At 48.0% G+C, this 23034-nt stretch overlaps 3 protein-coding genes and 1 non-coding gene across 15 annotated transcripts in view; 1 reads left to right on the forward strand and 3 right to left on the reverse strand.

The window, feature by feature from the left end:
* The first annotated feature begins 918 nt into the window (after window positions 1-918).
* Window positions 919-14863, forward strand: vash2 (vasohibin 2). Of its 5 annotated transcripts, none has more exons than XM_040161146.2 (9): window positions 919-1199; window positions 2356-2800; window positions 6241-6329; window positions 6492-6548; window positions 6934-7008; window positions 9395-9632; window positions 9714-9857; window positions 11439-11557; window positions 12847-14863. In XM_040161146.2, exons 2-9 carry the CDS (start codon window positions 2480-2482, stop codon window positions 12914-12916), a joined length of 1113 nt encoding a protein of 370 aa, XP_040017080.2. In that variant the 5' UTR covers window positions 919-1199; window positions 2356-2479; the 3' UTR covers window positions 12917-14863. The 5 variants fall into 5 exon arrangements, with proteins under 5 accessions (XP_040017080.2, XP_077949596.1, XP_077949593.1 ...); XM_078093467.1 differs by having other exon boundaries at window positions 1025-1779; XM_078093468.1 differs by lacking the exon at window positions 919-1199 and adding an exon at window positions 1475-1715.
* Window positions 7604-7676, reverse strand: trnat-ugu (transfer RNA threonine (anticodon UGU)). Its single transcript has one exon. It is a non-coding gene; the product is annotated as a tRNA-Thr (tRNA).
* Window positions 14864-15658: 795 nt separating the features above from the next.
* On the reverse strand, window positions 15659-21730 carry angel2 (angel homolog 2 (Drosophila)). Of its 7 annotated transcripts, none has more exons than XM_040161004.2 (9): window positions 21476-21730; window positions 18874-19613; window positions 18450-18670; window positions 18133-18202; window positions 17478-17911; window positions 17268-17403; window positions 16980-17046; window positions 16751-16887; window positions 15659-16570 (listed from the first exon to the last, which is right to left on the reverse strand). In XM_040161004.2, the coding sequence occupies exons 2-9, from the start codon at window positions 19604-19606 to the stop codon at window positions 16404-16406; spliced, it is 1965 nt and encodes a 654-aa protein (XP_040016938.2). In that variant the 5' UTR covers window positions 19607-19613; window positions 21476-21730; the 3' UTR covers window positions 15659-16403. The 7 variants fall into 7 exon arrangements, with proteins under 7 accessions (XP_040016938.2, XP_077949572.1, XP_077949573.1 ...); XM_078093446.1 differs by having other exon boundaries at window positions 16980-17043; window positions 21476-21728; XM_078093447.1 differs by having other exon boundaries at window positions 15659-16567; window positions 21476-21728.
* A 463-nt stretch (window positions 21731-22193) lies between these two features.
* Window positions 22194-23034, reverse strand: part of galnt14 (UDP-N-acetyl-alpha-D-galactosamine:polypeptide N-acetylgalactosaminyltransferase 14 (GalNAc-T14)) — a 70437-nt gene continuing 69596 nt past the window's right edge. For both annotated transcript variants that reach the window (XM_078093449.1, XM_078093450.1), the window contains one exon: window positions 22194-23034. This exon is cut by the window's right edge and continues 16 nt beyond it. In XM_078093449.1, the coding sequence (XP_077949575.1) occupies window positions 22892-23034 (143 nt within the window). In that variant the 3' untranslated portion in view covers window positions 22194-22891.

Raw genomic sequence — 23034 nt, forward strand, 5'->3', positions numbered from 1 at the left:
GTTTGACTCAGACAGCCAAGAGGGTTTTAACAGGGACTTTACACATCTGTTTTATTTAAAATACAACTATGAACACACCTGATTCTCTTATTTCACTTGTTTGTCTCTTGAGAACTTAAAGCTGAGAACCTTTCCTCTCCCTCGCTGTCGAGGATGGAGATGATGTTGCTCTGCCTTGTAACAGCGTGGGAGATGATCAGAGAAGCTTCGATGGTTCAAGGACACCAGTAACTCTGCAGATGGAAAGATTGATCAAAAAACAAACAGCGTTGTTTGTGAAATGAGAGTTGGTTTGAGGGAAGGTGCGTTGCAGTGGGTCATGTTTGCTTTTGACGGATCACAAATGAGTTCCAAATGAGTCAGTGGAAATCTGAGGGGGAATGTTTTCTTTTTACAGTTTCAAACTGAGATATTTCAACTTTGAAAATGAATCTTCAATTCGATTGAAAACGTCATCTTGTGGGAGACAGGGTTGTTTAAATGATACTTTGATACAGCAAACTTGCTGTTGGGGAACATTATTGTGCTGTAATGTTGTGCTGTAATATTGTACGGTTGTAGATTCATAATTCATAGTTATTAAGTTTACAAAACATGCATTGCAATGTGATTAGCAATCCCCTCCTTCCTCAACATGATGTATGCTTAGTCATATATTTACCATGACATTTTGAACTTAAAATTATATTTTGATAATATATATTATAACAGATGATAAAAGAAATATATATTGTAATTTTTTTAATGTAATAATTTACTGCTCCAATTGTATTATTTTTTGGGAAGTAACCTTGTCAAGCACCCAAAATGTGTACAAAATGTGCAAAAACCAACAGTTGCAGCGAGTGACTGACAATCCAATTTGTTGCAGATGCATCACTTGTTGACGCCTTCGTCTATCAAAATCCACCAATCAGAGAATGTCGTAAATTCCAATTATAGCGGAGCGGACTCTACGGCCCGCCCCTCTTTGTTGACTCGACCAATGAGATGCCGCCGATTCTTTGCCGGGGATACGAGCAGCGGAGAGATAGAGAGCGAACGGGCGGGTGGCTGGAGGGTCCGGTTTATCCCCAGTGATTCAATCATGTGAGGGATTAAAAGAAGACCTTTTGTTCTCGACATGAAGTCGGGATTTCTGGGGAGGTTAATACCGAGGAGCCGTGACGGGTGCTGACGGGAAGGAATGCAGAGAGGAGGTAATTCTTCTTCGGACTGGGGCATTGGGAGGCAACGGCCCCCGCAGTGAGCTAGCTAGCGCAACAAAAGCTCTTCCGGAAGATATTTTCAAAACAAATAAATCTCCGATCAGAAAATAAAGCGTTTGTTTGGATTCATTTTGATAAAACATTTACTGCCACGCGTTAATATATCACATTGAAATAAGCGACGAGTGCAAGAGTGTACCACAACAATCGGTGCTATCCATACCATAAATAAGCGATGTCGACAAACGTGGGGCTTTTACTTTGAAGTGGAAACTAACGTAGTCCCGGGGGCGAGCGGTGTTAGCTTGTGTTAGCTTGACACACGCAAGAAGGGGGTGAAGTTACAAACCTTCGGACCAAAACAAGACTTGTCCCCGTGTAGGGGACACCGCAGGCCCGGTATGAATGGGACCCCCCCTCGTCTCCCGGTGTTTGACTCGAGTAAAACGCCCGTTAAACCGGACGGCGCGTCGTTTATCTGAAACGGGATCTACGGTGGAAAATACGGTAACAGTTGAGTTGGTGACAGTTATTTAACGTTAACTCTGACTCCTACACCAACTTGTGACTGGTGAGTTTATACTTGCTCGTGAGTTTAAAGACATTTTTCATACTTCAATATGTTTGGACTATGCACATAATTATGTAGAATTGTATAATAAACTATAATGTATTTGAAATGATTGTATTAGTGCTCCTGTGAGAGAAACGTTAGCCAACTTTATTCAAGCTAAAGCTCTTAGCATCATTCTAAGGAGTTTACATAACTTTCTTTTACATATCTGCTTGATATGATAATCACGTTGTACTCTTTCGTATAAGTTGATCAAACATGCAACCTAACGTTATTATTATTATATTTGATCAACTACCACTAACCCCACCCTTTCTAGGAACATGTTTCTGTAAGATGTACGCTTTGTTTATATCTGTCGTTGTCTGTTATTTATATAAATACATCAGCCTGGTGCTCTGTTGCTCTGCTGGTCCTTGTAGGAAACACTCAACCTTCTTTGGTCTGTCTTTCTCTTCCTACATCGCAGCCTTTATGGAGATATTTCCTGGTCCCTGTGGTGCAGAAACTCACTTGAGATGTAAACTTATTCCTTAGAAGACGTTTTGAGACTGATTTAAATGTTCCTTCCAGGTTTGCTGTGGAAGATCAACATGAACCGTCCGACACTGACCAACACGGAGAAGCTGTTGTAGCTGGGGGAGGATCGCCCGCCCCAACCTCTCCTCCTCCTCCTCCTCGTCCCTCCCAGGGATCCATGACCGGACCCAACTCCCCCAGCCGGACCGGCACCACCCCGGCCAAGCTGAGCAGGCACGGCCGATCCAAGAGCACCAGCGCGCACTGCCTCCTCCGCTGCAGCACCCGGGAGGAGTCCGCCGCCTCCCCCCCCAACAACAGCACCCGCTCCCCCGGGGAGGAGGAGGAGAAGGATGGAGGGGTTCTTTTCTACGTGAACAGGACCGGTTTCCCCATTGAAGGTCCAACGTGGGACAGGATGTGGTCCCACGTGGCCGCCGTGCACCCCGAGGGTCAGGAGATGGTTGACAGGATACGAAATGCGGCGTACCTTCCCAAGGTAGGCCGGCTTAAGTAGGACGCAGAAGTCTTCCCGGAGACGACGTGAGGAGACGACGTTGCTCAGGGATGGACGCCATGGGTTTATATTGTGTTTACACCTGTCACTACCTTGCTGTGAGCTCGGTGCTTTTTTAATGCAAATTCAAGCTCCGTCCTTATCAAACATACAAACATTTGCAGACAATGTTGGCTGTGTCAACTGATGCTTATTTTCATTGTCAGCCTGCGGATTCCTTGATAAAATGGGGGGTTATAGTGGATAATAAGTCACAGTCGCTTCTCTCCTGGCATGCGTGCTACTCCGACATCGTGAGGAGATCAGGATGTGAGTGAGGCCGTCAGGTTCTGGCTCTCCGTGTCCGTCCAACTCATATTGTCTCTGTGTGTGTGTGTGTGTCACACTTACGTGCTTTAGGTGTCAGCCGGTTTTCACAAACCTCAAACACTCAGATGTGCGCACACACAGGATTGCGTCACCCCACCAACCACTGTGCTAATTTGGCCACACCTGTCAAGTGGTGTTAACTGATGATTTTGTTTTGGTCTGAGTGGCTTTGACAGATTCCCTCTCTCGCGCACACAAACACACAGACGTATATAAATACTTTATAAATACACGTTTTCCCCCAAGAATTAGAAAGAATCAAACTGAAATGACAGACAGACAGACTGATTAGAAAAATCATGTCAGATCTTCCAGTTTACTGTAGTCGGTCCTCTCAGTGCTGGACATTAGCACCCAAACAGCGTCAGGGTGGTGCTGCTGACCAGCTGACTCTGCGTGTCATTCTCAGTAACCGTAGCGACTCAAAATACAAGAACTTCAGTCGGGTCGACTCAGACGAGGCAGAAGAATCAGAATATTTCCTGCCGTTTGGACCGCAGAGGAAGATGGCTTTTGATTGTCTGTCAGCGTTTGCATCGTCCATCACGTCGCCACGAGCTTGTTTTGTTTTTGCTCTGCTAATTGGCCATGAGGTCGTTACTGACCTGGTTGGCTCGCGTTGAAGAAAAACTGTTGAAAGACTCCATGTTGTTCTGGGACCATGAGGAGCGGCAGGTGGACGGGTTTACATGGAAGCGCTGGTCCGCTCAGAGGAGCGAGTCGTCCACCAAGGGGCCCTTTGTCTACGTTGTTGTATTGTTGACCTGCAACCTGCTGCGTGTAAACGTACACGTTGCTCGCAGTAGTTGTTTGCCTCAGGTTGATTTGTCGCCCCCCCCCCTCCCCCTGTCCTCATTCACAGAGCGGAAGTCTTGGCACAGGGGCAGAATAATCCCTCTAACACAATCTGGGTGATGGATAATCTCTGGATACCAACTGGACTTTTAACAAAAACAAAGGCGCCTGGAACTCGTCTGACCACCGTGCACTTTAGTGCACGTTATGAAATATAAAATATAAACACTATGTGACATTGTGTCACTTGTTTATTAAACCTCCATTGCTCTGGATTAAAATGTTTCTGTTCAAGCTGTTACAATAGGATTTTATTGTGAAAGGGCTTAAGAGATTTAATATGAAGTAGACATTTTGTTTTTCATTCACTACACAAGAGCAGCTAGTGGATTCAACCCTTTTCGGTCCTACTCATGGACGCCTGCCGGCGTGGTTAGTTTGGACAGATGTTTCCAGAGGCAGAGAGCTGCAGCCCTCCGCTGGAGGAGCCTGTAGGAGGTAGAAGGTGAGGAGATGTTCCTCCTCGGCGTGATCACTGCGGTCTAAGTGCTGCTGCCAGCCGCCTCTTTACAGCAGCAGGAGAAGAAGAGTCTCATGTTCACTCGTTAATCGTTTTGTCCTCAGCTGTCTGCGGCAGAGGGGGAGACAGACATTCCTCGGGACGTCCCCCTCTCAGTCTGCCCCCCCTCCTTCCCTCTCCGGTTACACCCTCTCTGCTTTTTGTATCTGCTGTTGGACAGGAGGTCCTATTTGAATGTGGACATTATCCTTCATTATCATGTAACCAACCAACCCCCCCCCCCGGCCGCTGTGGTTTAATTGGATTATTAAGTGGTTTGTTGACGTGTTTGTGCTTTGGTCAGTTGGTGGAATCTTTCTCCCTAAATGTCGGACTCCTCGAGACACATCTGGAGTGTGAAGGAGTGTGACAGCTGTAGCCGACGAGGTGGCATCTCAATCCATCCGTGCACGAAGAACGCTGACTCTCCACAAGTGCGTCTCCTCACGCTCTATTTGTTAATGTCCACGCACGTAGGCTCGTGCACGTAGGCCGTCGGCAGAGACTGTCACTTCATCACAAACATTATACTGAGGCTCTGCTTTGACTGATGTGACCCCTGCAGCAAAAGGGGAGGGGGGGGGGGGATTACCAGTCATCTCACTCACAGCAGCTTAAGAGTGTGTGTGTGTGTGTGTGTGTGTGTGTGTGTGTGTGTGTGTGTGTGTGTGTGCGCGCCAGCTGATGCAGCCAGCGAGTTGCTCCTTAGTGAGGATTTCCCGACATGGGAGATTATGCGTCAGTAAACCTGCTATTTACTGGTCCTGCCTGGTTTACAGACTGGTTTAAGGACTGGCCTGATGGTGAGAGTGACCAGTTGGTTGACTGGTTGTGTCCCAGTAACCTGTTGGCTGTAATGGAAGTGGATGGGAGGAGGTTCAGAGTGTGTGTGGTCGTATGTCGTAGGTCTCAGGAGCACTTTGTTTCATTCAAGGACTATTTAGAAACAAAAATAAAAGCACTTCCTGCTCAGCAAATAAACAGTGAGGCAAAACCCCCTCACAGGAAATGATAGGGCTGCTGCTTATAGTTCACCCTTCACACACACACACACACACACACACACACCACACACCACACACCACACACACACTGGCTGCCTGCCTGCGTGTGGAGGAAGTGTCGCTCTGCGTTGAGGTCTGACTCACCCTCTCTCTGACCTCTTTCCTCTCTGGAGCGGTTCTGGTTGAGGTGAAGCGACGGCGGACCCGGTTTCACTTCCACCGCAGGTCTCTCTCCCCCCGCAGTGTGTGTGTGTGTGTGTGTGTGTGTGTGTGTGTGTGTGTGTGTGTGTGTGTGTGTGTGTGTGTGGTGGGGGGGAGGGGTGCTATGCCAGACGCAGCGTCTCTCCTTCACACAGAACTGATGTGATCTGATATGCATGAAATGCTCCCCCACAGCGATACCAGCAGCTACTGACTTGGCCCCCACAGTGGGTTATCCAAATGTTCACTTTTTCACACCAAACCAGAAAACACCTGTTTGATGTAGGCATAGAATGACCTGCGGGGGGGTCAGAGATCATCTGCTGGTCAACAACAAAGAATCCTGATTGTGCTTCTTGTCTGAAGAACATTCAGGGATGTGGGAGTCCGACAATGACAGGGAGACTTTCAAAGACGGCAGGAGGTGCTTGTTTGGCCTTGAATGTTTCCATATGTCAATCTGACATAAATGCCCCCCCCCCTTCCCTCTGCAGCATCCCGTTCCCTCGGTCCCGACCTTCAGACCCTCCATGTCGGTCCCTGATTGGCTGGTGGCCATCCAGAACTACATGAAGGCTCTGCAGTATCCTTTCGCTCGTTGGTAGCAATGACACAGCAGCGTACGTTGCCATGACAACGGATGCCGCCAGAGGCGAGCCACACCCGACGGGAGGAGCCGGTCGGTCTCGCGTCTCGTCATCTGACCAGCGGGACGCAACCTTGTTGTCCCTAACGCTTCCTCCAGATACAACCACACAGGAACCCAGTTCTTTGAGATCAAGAAGAGCCGCCCACTGAGCGGGTAAGTGAGGGGGACAGGAGGGGGACAGGAGGGGGACAGGAGGGGGACAGGAGGAGGACAGGAGGGGGACAGGAGAAGGACATTCACTTAAAATAAAAGCATTTATTTCAGGCCGATGTAACTCAGCGGTTCCCACAATAAGGTCCTTCTTTGTTTTCAGTTAATTACTTATTATAATATATAAATTCTATGAAAAATGTTATTTTAAAAAAGGTACAAGTTTAGGATTGAACTAGCATCCAGCTCTCACACGTCTGGAAGGTTTTGGTCTTTGTTTGATTTTCATCAAGTTGCTTCCTGATCATTATTCTCATCCTCCTCTTCCTCTCACCGACCTTGTGCCCCTTTTCTCCTCATCCTCCTCTTCCTCTCCTTCTTCCACCAGGTTAATGGAGACCGCAAGAGAGATGATCAGAGAGTCTCTGCCAATCAAATGTCTCGAAGCCGTCATCTTGGGAGTGTATCCTTTACCACACACACACACACACACACACCAACCACTGGGCCAAATGTTTTCTGTGGGTGAAATCAATGAGACATGTTGCTCTAATGTCTTGAAGCCCCCCCATCACCACTGCCACCCTTTCCAGCTCTTACTGAAATGTGTTGTTGCCTGGCAACAAGCCCTCTTCAAAACGTAACCCCTTCACCACACACACACACACATACGCACAAAATGTACAGTTTAATTTGCTGCAATTTTCTATTCACAAAGATTTTATAAAGTCGGCTCCATATTTTAAAAAGTTAATAAATACATACAAGTGGACAATAAAATATTCAATTTGAGTTGGAAGAAGACGATCTAAACACATGTGCAATAAATGTTTGGTTTCCTCAAGGGTGATGGTCTCACATGCACTACGCTCTTGTGGGTAGTGCATGTGAGACCTGACAGCGACCTCAGAGGGAGGATAATAACACAAGACAGGGGTGAGGAAAAGGAGCTAGTGTCTGTGTGAGGAAGCTTCAGCTGTGAGACGCTGTGTGTGTGTGTGTGTGTGTGTGTGTGTGTGTGTGTCCTCTCACCATCATGGCTCATTGAAAAAGGAGTCAGGCCCCAGTGAGAATTGAACTCACGACCCCTGGTTTACAAGACCAGTGCTCTAACCACTGAGCTATGAGGCCCTGCCTGCTGTGTCCTCAGACACATACGACTTTATGTTTAATACACAAAGGAGGACGCGCCCTGTTTACATACCTGCTGTTTGCCCAACCAGTCGACTGCTGAGTCAGATCAATGAATGAAGGCCGTTCTCAGGTGAGTCATCAGCTGATGACTGAGTGAGGAAGCTGGAAGACGAGTGATCTCCACATGTCTCATTATCAATCAGGCTCTAAAGACGGGTGTCCTCCTGTCTGTCCTCATCTCTTCTGCCGTTGGGTCCTTTGTTCCTGATCCGAATTCTCTTTGGGTTTATCCCAGTTGTTTCTTGCAGAACAGCCACGTTGAACGCGGAGTACAAAGTTACTCCTAAAGACATATTCTTCAATATCTAAAGACCCTGAACATCACGACACCTCAGACCTCACGCTGCTCCTCTTCATCCTCTTCATCCATAGTATTATTCTCATATCTCACTAGTATTCTCATATCTCACCAGTGCCTTCACACATTTTCTCATGGACTGGTTGGATTGGGGTCAAAGGTCAGCGACCTTGTGACCTCATGTGCAACATCTCAGGTAACAAGGATGTCCACTCCTGGATGAACTGATTAGGACATCAGATTAGAAGATAACGGGGATTAAAACCCTGTGAGAGGAATAGTGATGGAGAGAATCAGCATCTCAGATGAAGGCTTCTCACACGGAGCAGGATGAGACCAGTCGAGTCTCCTTCTCTGTTTAGAAGGACGGACGGATCGTGTGTATGGAATAAGGAGGAACGATGTTCAGCTGTGTTAAAACTGACAACTCTCTCCAGTAGTGGTTACTATGGCAACCGAGAGAGAGATTTTAAATCTGAGCCTCTTAACTGAGAAATGACACGACAGCTAAATCTTCTCTCTTCATATTTCACTTCCAAAGTTTCTCTGCAGAAATGTAAATGTGTTTATCAGTCTTCCTGCACAGACTCTGAGGCAGTAAACAGACGTTGGTAAGCCGTGATGTAGATGGAACACAGGAGAGCTGACTATATTTAGGCCTCATTCAGTTCTCATTTGTAGACTCGTATTTGTGAAATTAGCACAAACAAAAAAAAACGAGTGAAGCCAATGCTGAAATACCATAAAGCTGCATTCTCAGTAGTGACCAGCAGGGTGCGACTCCTCTGGTCCCATAGACGTCTATGATAAAATGACTCCACTTCTCTCTTGATTTATTCCCTCAGTAAACATGAGTTTATGGTCTCAGTCTCTAGTTTCAAGTCTTCTTCAACACAGCATGATGTTCATTTAGTGAATTATGGTCCATTTAGAGTCAAACAGACCATGAAGCAGAGGACGCTTTAGGGCGGGGCTAAACGCTGATTGACAGGTCTCTACAGCTGTCATTTGTTTACTCCGTTGGTAACTTGGTAACTTTCGTTGGTTCCAATGGATGAAAAGGAGGAAAGGAGATCAGGAAGAGAGGAATGAGGAGGTCAAAGGTCAAGAGGTGCACATAATCCCTCCCTATCTCCTCGTGTTCCAGAGGTCAAACAGACCTCCTGAGCGTGTGTCATCATCTCAGGTTGCTGATGGAACCCGGCAGGAGGAGCATCGGCCTTGAGGGAGTCCCTCTGAATCTAATCGGGTCTGACTCGGGCGGGAACAAACAAACAAACAAACAAACACCTGCTTTCTCTCTGGGGTTCTGTCCTCAAAGGTACTTTTTCTTGAGTTTGTCTTAACCGCCGACCAGCTACCTGACCAACGGGCTGACGTCTCTGGAGCGCTTCCCCATCAGCTTTAAGACGCAGTTCTCGGGCCACTGCTTCCACCACGTGGTGCTCGGCGTGCACTGCAACGGGCGCTACGGCACGCTGGGCATGAGCCGCCGCCAGGACCTGATGGACAAGCCGCTGACGCACCGCACGTTGGGCGAGCTGGTGGCCGAGTTCGAGAGCTCCTACAAGATGTACCAGCACACCCTGAAGAAGGTGAGAGACGGGACGGGACGGGGCGGGACGGGGGGGGCAGAGCCATCAGGGAGCGCCTCGTCTGACCTCTTGCTTCCCCAGGTGAAGATCGGCCTCTACGTGCCCCACGACCCCCACGTGTGCCAGTCCATCGAGTGGAAGCACCTGGTGCTGAACGCCGCCCGGCTCGGCCCTCAGGAGATGAGGAAGGAGCTGGAGAAGCACGGCCGCGACATGAGGATGAAGGTGCACACAAACGCACAACTTTCACAGCTTCATGAAGCGCTCGAGTTGAACCACGAGAACCCGATAAATGGTTTTATGTGTATTTCATTCATATTCATTAATCAGAGACCTTTTTAAAACGTGTATAAAAACACAATCGTGATGAAATGTGACATGAAGAGAAAACGTCTGCAGTTTGTCATGTGACCAGAGATGGAAGCAGTTTCCTCTGTGGCGAAAGTGGAACACAAACTGTCAGCAGTGATTCAGGGCATGAGGGGGAAGGAACTTCTTGTTCTCTATTCATAGTTTTACACATTTCTGCGACACAAGCGATGTGTGTTTGTGTGTGTGTGTGTGTGTGTGTGTGTGTGTGTGTGTGTTTGTGTGTGGTTGCATGTGAGATGCCAGTGTTGAATACTGATACACGGACAGGGTTGCAGGTCAGCAGGATATGCAGGTCAGTGAGGTTGCAGCTGTCACACGTATGTGTGTGTGTGTGTGTGTGTGTGTGTGTGTGTGTGTGTGTCCTTTGCTCCTTTAAGGGTTTCAGGTTACTGACTAAAAGTCATTGAATGTCCTCACAAGTACAGACTTATGGTGTGCGAGCCACAGTGACACACTACCACAACAGTACAACGCACACACACACACACACACACACACACACACACACACACACACACACACACACACACTCGTATATCAACACCACATGACTAAAACAAGTCGCTGGACAACATGAGACAAATGTTCTATGCTGATCGATGCTTTTTACCCCAAAACTTTCCATCCATCTTCACCCTGAACTGCTCCCACTCTGTCTCCCACTCTGTCTCCCACTCTGTCTCCCACTCTGTCTCCCACTCTGTCTCCCACTCTGTCTCCCACTCTGTCTCCCACTCCCACTCTGTCTCCCACTCTGTCTCCCACTCTGTCTCTCACTCCCACTCAGTCTCCCACTCAGTCTCCCACTCTGTCTCCCACTCTGTCTCCCACTCTGTCTCCCACTCTGTCTCTCACTCCCACTCAGTCTCCCACTCAGTCTCCCACTCTGTCTCCCACTCAGTCTCCCACTCTGTCTCCCACTCGTCTCCCACCCAGTCTCTGTCTCCCACTCTGTCTCCCACTCTGTCTCTCACTCTGTCTCTCACTCCCACTAGTCTCCCACTCTGTCTCCCACTCCCACTCAGTCTCCCACTCAGTCTCCCACTCGTCTCCCACTCGTCTCCCACCCAGTCTCTGTCTCCCACTCTGTCTCCCACTCTGTCTCTCACTCTGTCTCTCACTCCCACTAGTCTCCCACTCTGTCTCCCACTCCCACTCAGTCTCCCACTCAGTCTCCCACTCGTCTCCCACTCAGTCTCTGTCTCCCACTCAGTCTCTGTCTCCCACTCTGTCTCTGTCTCCCACTGGCTTCCTAATGATGTCTGACACACACATTCTTTGCAGCTGTCTGTTTGGAGTCTGAATCCTCTCCCGTGCGGTCGGACACTTTGTTGGTCGTGTTTTCCTGTTTACATCCTCTCGGATTCTAAATAGTGTAATAAAGTCATAAGACTTCTGCTTTTTGTGATTATTTTCTTTTTCTTTTGCTCTCAGATCCTCAAATCGTCCAGCGCACAGTCACCGATCAAGGAGCGCAGCCGGGGGAAGTCCTTATCGCCACGACGACGACAGAGCAGTCCCCAGCGCCGCCTCCTGCACCGCAGAGACAAATCGTGAGTGTGTGTGTGTGTGTGTGTGTGTGTGTGTGTGTGAAGAACACGGCTAAAGGTCCCGTTGGAATCATCAGGAACACTTTAATTTTCTTACATCTCTACTCGCAATACAATACAACTCTTTGTTGTTTATTAAGAAGTAAAAACGTGAATTAGTTAACGTCACATTGCAAAAGAGACGAGATGAACACAGCATCCTGCATCTGTGTGTGTGTGTGTGTGTGTGTGTGTTGTCAGCTGTGTGCTGGGATGTAATACAATCTGACTTGGACGACAGCTGCAGGCCAGTCGCACTGCAGTCGCACACACACACACACACACACACACACACACACTGCAGCAGGATTAGTCTCCTGGTGTTGCCCTCTGACGAGGTACCGCGACGACCTTTATTATGAGAAGCTTCAGCAGGATCTCTCGTCTGATTATTCAGAAATGTGTGTGTGTCTTTACAAACATCAAAGGGATGTTTCTATTTGATCTTTTTCATCCATTTTAAATGAAATAATCTTCTTTAATAAAGCATAACATCAATAAAGACAATAAAGCATAAAATCCCAAATTTAATCCGCAGATGAATCCGTTATGAAACGATGCTTTTATCCAGCTGATCAGTTTGCTACAGCATGAGATCATTTAGAATCTATTATTCAGGATTCCATCACAGACACAAAAACAACAAGTTTTCTAATCTTTAGTCTCTAGTGAACCAGTCGGTGCTCTGACCATCACATGAGATGTGGACACTTCGTATAAATAAATCCCCATTCAAGCAGCACAGGGTGCGGAAAGAGGGGAAAGGAAAGGAAGCAGGAACGCTGGACTACAAGGTCTAAGTTAGGGAAAGAAGAGAGGCAGAAAGGAGATGACGTCCGTACAGGAGGGAAGGAGGGAAGGTTGTCTATAGCAAAAAGGTGGAGAGGGAGGGAGTTAGGGGACGAGGAAAGAAGGAGAGGGGGAGGAACAAAACGTCTGAGCCTCTTAACCGAGGAAGGACACGAGAGCGAAAACTCTTTAGAGCTGGAACAAGTTGCACCAATGGAGCCGAAGCGAAAATCAAAGTTTGTTTGTTTTATTAGATCTGAAGCGATTAGTCGATTAGTCGATAGAAGAATGAATCATTTTAATGCAGAAACGGCTGCTTTTCATCTTAAATGCAGACAAAGTTTTTCACCGGTTGAATAAATGATTAATAGACAGTTTGTGCTGGTTCTGTTCTTCCGTGTAACATTCCGGAGGAGGTGGTTTCCATGGTAACGCTGATCCGACCGTCTGTCTCTGTCCGTCAGGCCGGCCTCAGTGGAGAGGAAACCTCCGGAGCTCAGCACCCTCAACGACGGCTACCAGATCCGCATCTGATGGCGTCTGCACCTCCGTCGAGTTGACAACCGCCTTGTGGCCACGCACACGCACACACACACACACACAGCTCCCCCCTCACCTCTACACATCACCACCACGCTCATCTGGCAGTAAGAAATGAAAGGAACCAGATGCAGACGGCGTGGAGAGGAAAGGTCACCATGACAACAAGATGTTAGCTTCCCCCTGCAGATACAGATGTGTATCGGGGGGGTTACCTGTTGTTTAAGGCCAGCTATTGTAATGAGAGAGGAAGAAGGAGAGGAAGGAAAGGGAGCAGGAGAGGAGGTGGGCGAGAGGAAAGGAGGAGTCACTGCAGGAGATCAGTGAGCGAGTTGATTCTCCCTTCGAGGCCTTTGAGGGAATCCCGACAGGAGCGTTTGACCTTCAACCTCTCCGACTGTCACGGGTGTCGAACACGCGGCGTGTTGTTCACGCCGGCTCCTCCCACCGACCGAGCGCTTTGAAGCCTTTCGACTGAACGAAGAGTCCGCTCCGCTCAACGAGAGGCCTCCGAGGACGTTCTCCCAACGACTGTTAATGAGGACAAGGGACCCATGTGACCTCCCAATGTCCCGTCACTTCTTCTTGATCCCTGAGCTTCTTGTCCTGCGCCGCGAGCAGCGGATCACAAACAAAGCGGCTAAATGAAATCCGGGTCTTCCAGCAGGACGAGAGAAACACGCACGTTTCAGAACGGGAACAATGAACAACCTCGGCCATTAGAATACATCCACAGCCCCCCCTATGCCCCCCCCCCCCCCCCCCCCCCAACACACACGCCACGCAACAACCAGCTCGCCATCTTGTATTAACAAAGAAGATAAAGACGATGAAGAAGGGACAGTTGATACTTTTGATGCTTTTGTTAGTTAGTAAGAAGCACAAAGCTGAGATGCAGAATTCTGCTTCTCACCAGGGGGTCAATGGGGGATCAATGGGGGGGCCTAAACCCCCCCCCTCCCCCACCACCCCACCCCAAACACGTCTTCTTCTTCACAGTTCATCTGGAAGGTTTGAGTTTGTTGTTTGTGTTCCTCTTTGATTCATTGATTGAATGTTGTTAAGATCACTCGTAGTTGTAGCAGGTGTCTTTTTGTGGCCTTTTGATTGGTTTCCAAAGTGCTGACACCACGTTACTGTTCTATGGCACCGATATGAAGTCACTTCTCAAACCTTCTGCTTTATGGATGAAGGATGCTCATTAGTTTCCTGTTGCATATCACATTCACAAGAAATCCTAAATTCTCGCAGGACAAAAAACAGTGCTTGTTAATAATTTGTGTTTGAGCGCTGAGCTGCTGAGTTAACGGAAAATAAATATATATCATTTAACTCAAACCAGTCAAACCAAATTAAGATGAAGAACATACGTTCAGCTTCCAGTGCCTCAGCAGCGCGTGATCGGATTGGATGATGAGTCCTCACATGATTTGAGTTCGGGCTTTCTTTGTGTTGAGTTGTCCACTTGCGTTGTGCACAATGACTGAAGTTGTTGTCCTCTTGTTTCAATCAACTATTTCCTTCTTCTGTGGTTTTCCTGCTCCAACACTTCCTGTTTCCTGTTTCCCTTTTGTTTATTGCAGGTTTTCTGGAAACATTTAAAAAGCAGACGCATCTGTGCTGACGCTCAGTGAGCACGAGACCAGCATGGCAGTGTGTGTGTGTCTGTGTGTGTCTGTGTGTGTGTGTGTGTGCGTCAAAACCCAAACCACTAGAACAATATTCAGCCGCTGATTCACTGATACACACACACACACACACGCACACACACGTGTTGAAGGCGTGTGTTCCCCGTGTGACGGCCTGATGTTTTTTATTCGTGTGGAGGAGACGTGACCCTCGTTAGTATTGATATTATTATTATTGTAACTTTTCCTGCAGCATTTTTTATCAACATCTGTAGCAGCATGTGTTCTTCTAATAAATGATCTATGTTTTTAACGCGCTTCTCTTCATTACTTTTTTATTCATTGACTCCGGAGGTTTTGAATATATTCTCAGACCTTTTTAAAGTATTGGACCTTTGTTTGGGCAGATACTTGATTTTGTGCACCATAAATTAAAGATTAAAACATTATTTTTTTAAATAATCAGAGGAAATACCTACGAGTGAATGTTTTCAAAAACGTGATGTAAAGATTTGATCTCGTACACGTCCGTGAACATTGAGAGAAGGAACAAAAAGAATGAAGTTCTTCCTCCTGTGATTCAAGCTCATATTGACTCAGAGCGCTCTGCAGCCTGATGGATTAATCTCCTGTGTGTGTGTGTGAGGGTGTGTGTGTGTGTGTGTGTGTGTGTGCGTGTGTGTGTGTGGGTGTTATAGACGAACACATGGAGGCAGCAGATTTACAGAAATAATCCCTCATTTCAAATTTATGCAGCGCTTTAGGGATTGGAAGGCAGGATTCTCACCTCGCTGTGTGTGTGTGTGTGTGTGTGTGTGTGTGTGTGTCCGTGTGTGTGTGTGTGTCCTAGCTGTCAAGGTGAGACGCCAAAAAGCCAGCAAAATATTTTTGAAACATAAAAAATGATGCTGTGTAAAATGTGAATCATTTATGACTCGTATGCGGTATTTGATTTGATTATATATTTAACATATTTTAACATTTAGGCCTTTTTCCGACGTATTGTGATTTTTCAACATTATAAACTAAAGTAACAGATGATCAGTCATCAATTCAAACATAGAAGCCATTTATTTCGCCATTTTATAAGTGAAATGAAACGCTGACGTCAACATGAAAAAACACGTTTATTTAAAACTGTAAACGTAAAATCTCTTCCACAAATAATATTAAAAAATTCATCCACTGCCTGTGAAGTGATTATGCATTTAGTCTGAAATTAAAACCCAATGTCCATAAAATTCTAAATATAAAACAACAGGTTTCATTTTATCAGCACTTTGTCTCCAATGTAGATGTAGAAGCTTTAAAATATATTTAAAAATCTCTTCTGATATTCACATCTCGTCAGAAAACCGCTTCATACACAAGTGGAAGAGTAAAAGCTTTTTAGAACAGTGATTCTCAACTGGTGGGTCGTGACTAGTGGGTTGTTAGTGGGTCGCGGGCCTTTTCCTGGGAAAATGAAAATTAGAATTAACAGCTGGCTCTTTTGTTTTTTCATTAAACTTGTTTTTGTGTTGGCAAACGTATTCTGTCTCCATATTATCTCAGGTTCAAACTGCACCATATTTTCATTAAATTCATTTGAGAAGTTGAGAATGTTCCTGGATTTGGGTCGCGGCTTGTCATTACGGGGCGATGGTGGGTCCCGGAGCCAGACCAGTTGAGAACCACTGGTTTAGAACATTAAATCTTCAGGGGGGGCACACAGCTTCCGTGAGCCACAACTTAAACTTTCATTAGTTTCACTTCAGTCCACATCTTCCCTGAGCTGCATCGCGTAAAGGAAGCTGTTCTGATTGGCCGTCCAACAAGACCCCCCCCCCCCCCCGCGCGCGTCCCCCCAGGCTTCAGCACCAGAAGCGGAAGCTGGCGAGGAGAGGGAGGTGATCCGACGAGTGACACCGATTGGGCAGCCCTTTGACTTCCACCACCTCCGACTTGCCCACCAATGACAGCCTTCCCAGCAGCTCGAGGCCCCGCCCACCCGACAGCGAAGGAGGCACAGTGGATTCTTCTAAGGAGGAGGAGGAGGAGGAGACCAGAGAGGTAGCGAAGGCCAGAGGAGGGGAAGAAAGAGAGAGAAGAGAGAGATTGTGAAGATGAATAAGATCAATAATCATCTCCGATACTTATTGTGTGTGTGTGTGTGTGTGTGTGTGTGTGTGTGTGTGTGTGTGTGTGCGTCTCTCAGTACCGGGGGTGTACAGGATGTAATCCACAGTGGAGGCAGTGCGGGAGTGAAAGGTGGTGATCTCAGGTCGCCCGTCGGGCGCCAGGCGGTGCTGGTAGGACGAGCGCAGCTTCAGACCGTGCTCGATACTCGCTCTGTGTCTGGACGCACACACACACATTTTTGGGGGCAACTCCTTAGAAGAGACATGGGAGGGGAATGAATGGGTGGGGAGGGGTGAGGGGGGGGGTACCTGTCAGCAGCAGCAGCAGCTTTGGTGGCGGCGTCCTGTACGCTCAGATCAGAGATGACTCCTTCTACTGCCGAGAGACACACACGTCAGAGACTGGAGCCGGCTAGCTGCGCCCCCCGTTCCCAGTCTTTGTGCTAAGCTAAGCTAACATCTCTATGTGGGCAGAAGGTCCATTAAATGTGAAGAAACATCTTAACTTGAGCTCAGACCAAATCAAAGCACTGAACAAAGCTCCGCCCCCCCAGCAGCGGCTCTATAACGGGGGTGGAGCTTTAAAGGTCGGAGCACCTGTCGCGCTACCGGAGGAAGACTCCGCCCCCGGGACGTCCTCGTACCGACACTGGCGGTTGATCCCCAAGCTGCGAGACCAGAGCGGAGACTCGAGGACACGCCGCCCTCTTGGTGTGTCTTTCTGACCCGACACCTGCACACACACACGCGTTAGTAACTGACCCCCGTTGACCCCTCTGAGCCCCCCCCCCCATGCGGCTCCCTCACCATGCTGCGCTGGAGGCCTCGGTAATCCAGGCGGCCCGTCGTCAGGAAGCCGTACAGCGGGCTGCGCGGCGTGGAGTTGAAGTCCCCGCATAGCACGACCGGATTGGCCGACCCGTCCGGGAGGCGGGACAGCCGTCCGATCTCGGCCAACAGGATGGCCAGCTGGGCCAGCTTGATGTCGCCGCGGTTGGGGTTGTACAGCAGGTGTGTGTTGGCCACGCAGAGGAAGGCCGAGGGATCCGCCCCCCGCCGCTCGGCCCCGTTGGGCCGCAGCAGCAGAACCAGCCCAACGTTGTCCCGGTCGAGGAGGGCGTCGCCGGGGCGGAAAAACTCCACGGGATTGGAGGAGAGGAGCGAGAGGCGGGACGCTTTGAAGATGACGGCGCAACCGTCGGGTTTATTTCCTGTTCGCTTCTTGTACTCACACTGGTAACCTGAGACACACACACACACACATTTATTAATACACCAATTAATAATAAAAAACAAAAATACTCAAATAGGAAATACAACCCTAACAAAAGAGGGCGCACAATAACATTAATGAACAAATATTAAAAAGAGCAATGGTAAGAAACATGAAGAGGAAACACACACAAGACATTTTTATACAGGAACAAAAAATAAAACACAAAGTGTTTCATTTCATACCGACCGAGTGCCTGTAGAGCCGGTTTGATCTGGTTCTCGTAGTGGTCCTCCTGGACCTCCTGAAGACAGAGGATCTAAAAAAAATGAAAGTGAAACTTCTGTCAAATCTTAAATCTTGATCATCAAGACGTAAGAGAATTTATTTATTTTAATGGTCAAAAGCATCTCACTTTGTGACGTTTTACATTCATTTTTAATTTGTATTTATTTATTTTACTTTTTACTGTCTGACTTATATTTCTGTTTTTGAATGTATCAGTCAGAAGTTTGTACACATTGTGTCTTTCTATGACAGTGTGTCCAAACTCAGGCGTTTCTCACGTCGGCGTCGTGCTGCCGCATCTCGTCCAGCAGGTTGGACAGCCGCCGGTCCCAGGCCAGCAGGCCGGGGGGACAGTGCTGGTACAGGTAGACGTTGTCCTGCAGCAGCTGCTGAGACAGGATGTTGTAGGACATCACCGAGAAGTCGAAGGCTGCGTCGCCCCCCGGGGGTCGGGTGTCGCTGGTGCGGCCGGGCGAGGCCTCCCAGTGTCTCTGCAGAGCTGAGGAGAGGACAGAGGACACCTCAGAGGACTTCACCTCAGGCAGAGAAAACTAAAACTATCTAATGATGCATCAAATCCTCCAACAAGGATTTGACTCATCAGACAGAAGACGACGAGGGTCAACATGTAAGAAAAGAAATGTCAGACTTTCTGTCCAATCGGCGTGAGCGAGCTAAACGCAGCGACGCCTCTTCACTTACATTTCAAGCCGTCATGCTGTCTTGAGCTCGTGGGCTGTGACTCTTTCTGTCCTCTCGGGGGACTCTTGTCCCTCCTCCTGTTCTGGGTTTCGTCTCGCTCTCTGTTCTTCGTTTTTGCGTCTTCATCTTCGCAGTTTTTCCGACTCTTCCCTCGACTCCCATCTTTGAGGCGGAGCTTCGGTCGGTGCTCCCTCTCGGATCCTTCGTCCTCGGTCTGGCCTGTCGCCCCCCCCCCTGGTCCTCCACCTTGATTATTTCCTTCAGCGCGCCGCCTCCTTTTGTGAGGAGGCTCTGTGTCTCTGTGGGCGTGCTCCATCGTCATGCCGACGGCGGAGGAGAGCAAACGCCGACTTCCGCCAAAGTCCCCCGGGTTGACGCGGCGAGGGGCTAGCATCCTAGCGGAGGAGAACCGATGGTCTGCCGGGTGGAGGCGGGGGAGTCCAGGAGGCGGGGGGGGGAATCCCCGCGTCGACCAGCATGGACGAGGAGCGGGGATGAAATGGGGGACGTGGGAAGAGGACGGGCCGCTGCTTCTGAAGCCTGGCCGGCAGAGAGCGAGGCCGCCGCGGGGAGGGACGGGGGGGCGGCCGCGGGGAGGGACGGGGGGGCGGCCGCGGGGAGGGACGGGGGGGCGGCAGCAAGGGGGAAAGGGGGGACGGCCGCGAGGGGGGAAGGGGGGACGGCCTCGAGTGGGGCAGGGGGGGCGGAAGGAGCTCAGCTGGCGCAGGATCATGGGGTGGCTGAAAGGAGGAGAAAACAGTCAGCTTTTAGAGATGCATTGAGGTCTTTGGGAGATTCATTTTGCTAAGAGAGACGAGGGAGAAGACGGCGGCTGAAGACGGCGTCAAACAAAGGTTGACTGGGACCAGCTTATTTAGGACTCTTTTTTGGGGCAGGTAATTGTGATTCATGACATTTTATAGAGCAACTAGATCACTGCTGTCCTGCTCCTAAATGGTGGAACGAGCTCTCTGATGACATCAGGACCACAGAGAACCTTCACATCTTAAGACTCTAATTGTACTTATAGTGGCTCTTATCTATAGCAAGTTGTAAATCGGCTTATTTGATTTTCTTGTTCTTTCGAGTTTGTATCCTTATGGTTGAAATGCACTTGTTGTGATTATGATCTACAGACTAATGAATATTGCAATAATCAGAGAGGTGAATCGCTAAAGTAAACTTTAACTTTAAGATTGAAGCAGAGTTCATTTCAAAGAGACATATTAAGAAAATTCCACTTGTTTAGTGCCTCTACAGGTTAATGTGGGCATCTGGCAGGTCTGCCGACCCCAAAATCAACTCCCACGATTTGTTCTGGTTCTTCAGAGACGTGATGCTTGAGTGACTGAGAATCAGCTTCCTTATCATCCTCTCATCACTGTGAAATGAGACTCTCTCTCATAGATACATCTATGGTGTCTCTTAAATGGTTCTCTGTTTTTATAATATGTCAGTAATGTCCAGTTGGTTGACTAATCCATTAGCTACAGCCTTAGTAAATAAAAACAATGGTGACATAACTTATGGTATGAAAATTGGAATTCCACTAATGAAATTCTAACCAAATAAATCCCTGATAAAAAGTTTAACTGTTACGTAAAAGTGTGTTGTGATTTGAATACTGCCCATTAAAGTCATTATTTGGTATCGTAGCTCACGTTCACTTACTTCTCTCCGGAGGTGGAATAAACATCGTTGATGTTTCGGTTTGAATGCATCTACAAAAATGCTTTAAAGCGAATATTATCGAGGTTTTGATGTCTCTGTTGTTGTGGGACTGAATTGAAAACCACCGGCCATGGCGGACCGCGAGTCGCCAAATAACTACGTCACCGAAAGTGCACCGAAGGACTTGTGCTGCCTTCACGTACACCGAATGGACTCGGGATTTTCACTTTAAATAGTGGAGTAGTGCTGTTCGGACGATTGACGGGTGGAGTAACGCTTTTGTATTGTTTTTTAATCTTAAAAGGACATATACACGTGGACGACTTTGTAGAACTTGAGGACGAAAAATAAGAAAAGCCAGATACTAACTGTCAAGTAAATTCTAACATTAAATAAATCCAACGGCAATATGTGTTTGATCTTCCACTGAGCTGCCTGCTGCGGTACACACATGCATGCAGCGAAATACTCAATTATATTATTTATAATATAACTACTTTGTTTTGTTGTTTAGTTCCTTTTTGGAATGTAACGCTGTACGTGACATTAACGGAAGTAATTCCGACATTTCCGAGAGCGTGCCAACGCAGCATCCGCCTTCTTCCTCTTTCTGGTACTTGTAGTTTCATCATCTCGGTCTCTGACGTCTAATCACAGCGCGATGACAGTGAACGGACTACAGCCGCCTCGGTACGGCGGTAATAGTGTCCCGACCAGAAACGCAGCTCACGACCGCATCGCTGTTTTATTGAGAGAAACCTGACGCGTTCTCACGCAGCAATGGCCAATCATTACGGCATAAACGTGCAAAAAAACGACATTTAATTAAACACGAGCATAACTACTTGTTTACACCCCTTTCTTCTATTTGAAGATCAGTTGTCGCGAGAGTAAAGGGTCGCGAGACGCAAAGGGTCATCGTGTTACTTACGTAAAAAACGAGCCTCTTCTCGGAGACAACAGGATGTGAAGACGTCAAATGTCAGCTGCGCGCGTGCGACACGTGGAGCGTCTCCATCATCTGTTCAAACCCGACGGGAAGCTTCCAGGAGGGGAACCGACACAGAGCGGCGGCCTACGAGGAAGGAGAGACAGCGACGCATCCTCCCTCCTTCCCTCTGCGCGCGCGCGCGTGCGTGCGTGTGTCCAGCTCCCTTCTCTCTCTCTCTCTCTCTCTCTCTCTCTCTCTCTCTCTCTCTAAAATATCAAGTTTAAGGGCCTTAGTCCCCTCGAGCCTCCTCTTTAGGATCCGAAGGATGTCAGACGGACAGAACAGCACTTTTGAAAAACAGTTTTTCCATCATAAGGATCATGAACCCTGAGTTTTAATTAGTCCTTTTGCTGTTATTAACATTTCCTGTGTGGGAACTTTAAATAGTAGTAAATAGCGTACTAGTAGAAGTAAAAGGTTGCATTAGATGCTTACTGGCATTATCACTGCACCTGGGGAATTTGTAGTACTTGTAGTTGAAGTACAGTAGTTATGGTAATACTACGGTAATGAACGTAGAATTATATTTCTACAATTGTGGTGTTTTATTAACATGAAGGTTGTGTGAAACGCCGTTAAGAGACAATCAACAATGAAATCTACATTTGGAAAGATAATATTTGTATATGAAATGTGTTCTGCGTTCACAACAGGGAGATCTGTTATAAAACCTTTATTCAGGAGCCAAACAGGATATCAAAACGATGCAGCGGATGATTTCAAACACAAGAAAGTTGGGACACAATTTGTTGAGAATCCGTCTCCACATTTAAAAATACGCCATTTGAAAAACTGTCTTTTTGGGGGAAATGATCTTTATAGAGACAAAGTGTTCTCGTTTGAAGCAGGAGGTCGTTTCAAAGGTCACAGATGAGATTACTGTCCCCGTAGTGAGCGACCGGCGGTACATCTTCTACTCTTTTTTTGGTACAAAGCTGTCGGCCTTTTGCTTTCTTTGCCTTCATCCTGTTTCTGTTCCGGTCGGCTGCTTCCTCCTAATCAGCGGATTCACCTTCACTTCCTGGTTTCACCCTCTGGATGCTGCAGGAAAGACGATGATGCTTATTCTGTCTTGAAAGGACGTGATTTGTGGCTGGTTTTTATTCCACATTCTCAAAGAGTCACAAGGGAAACCTTCTGCGATGTTTGAGTCTTTTTAAGGTGCGCTTGATTTGTCTCTTCACCAAACCTCTTTAATGCCACGCGTCACTTCCTCTCACAACAAACAGGGACGAGGCGTCTTCTTAAACCTTCCGCCCGGCGCCTCGGGGCCGAAGCGGCGGCGGCGGTCTCTCACTGGAGAGAGAGCGGGTGACATCGCGGGGGGTGAAAGGTCACGGGGGGGGGGAGGGAGGGTCAGGAGAAGGGCACCTCCCATCTCTGTGTGTACGCGCTCAGCTCACAGGGGCTGATGACCAGCATGCGCGAGGAGTCCATCCCGTCCAGAGCCATCTCCGAGTCCAGGCAGAACCGGGACACCAGGTGCTCCAGGTGGGTGC

Source organism: Gasterosteus aculeatus, chromosome 18, assembly GCF_964276395.1.
Source record: "Gasterosteus aculeatus chromosome 18, fGasAcu3.hap1.1, whole genome shotgun sequence".
NCBI lineage: Eukaryota > Metazoa > Chordata > Actinopteri > Perciformes > Gasterosteidae > Gasterosteus > Gasterosteus aculeatus.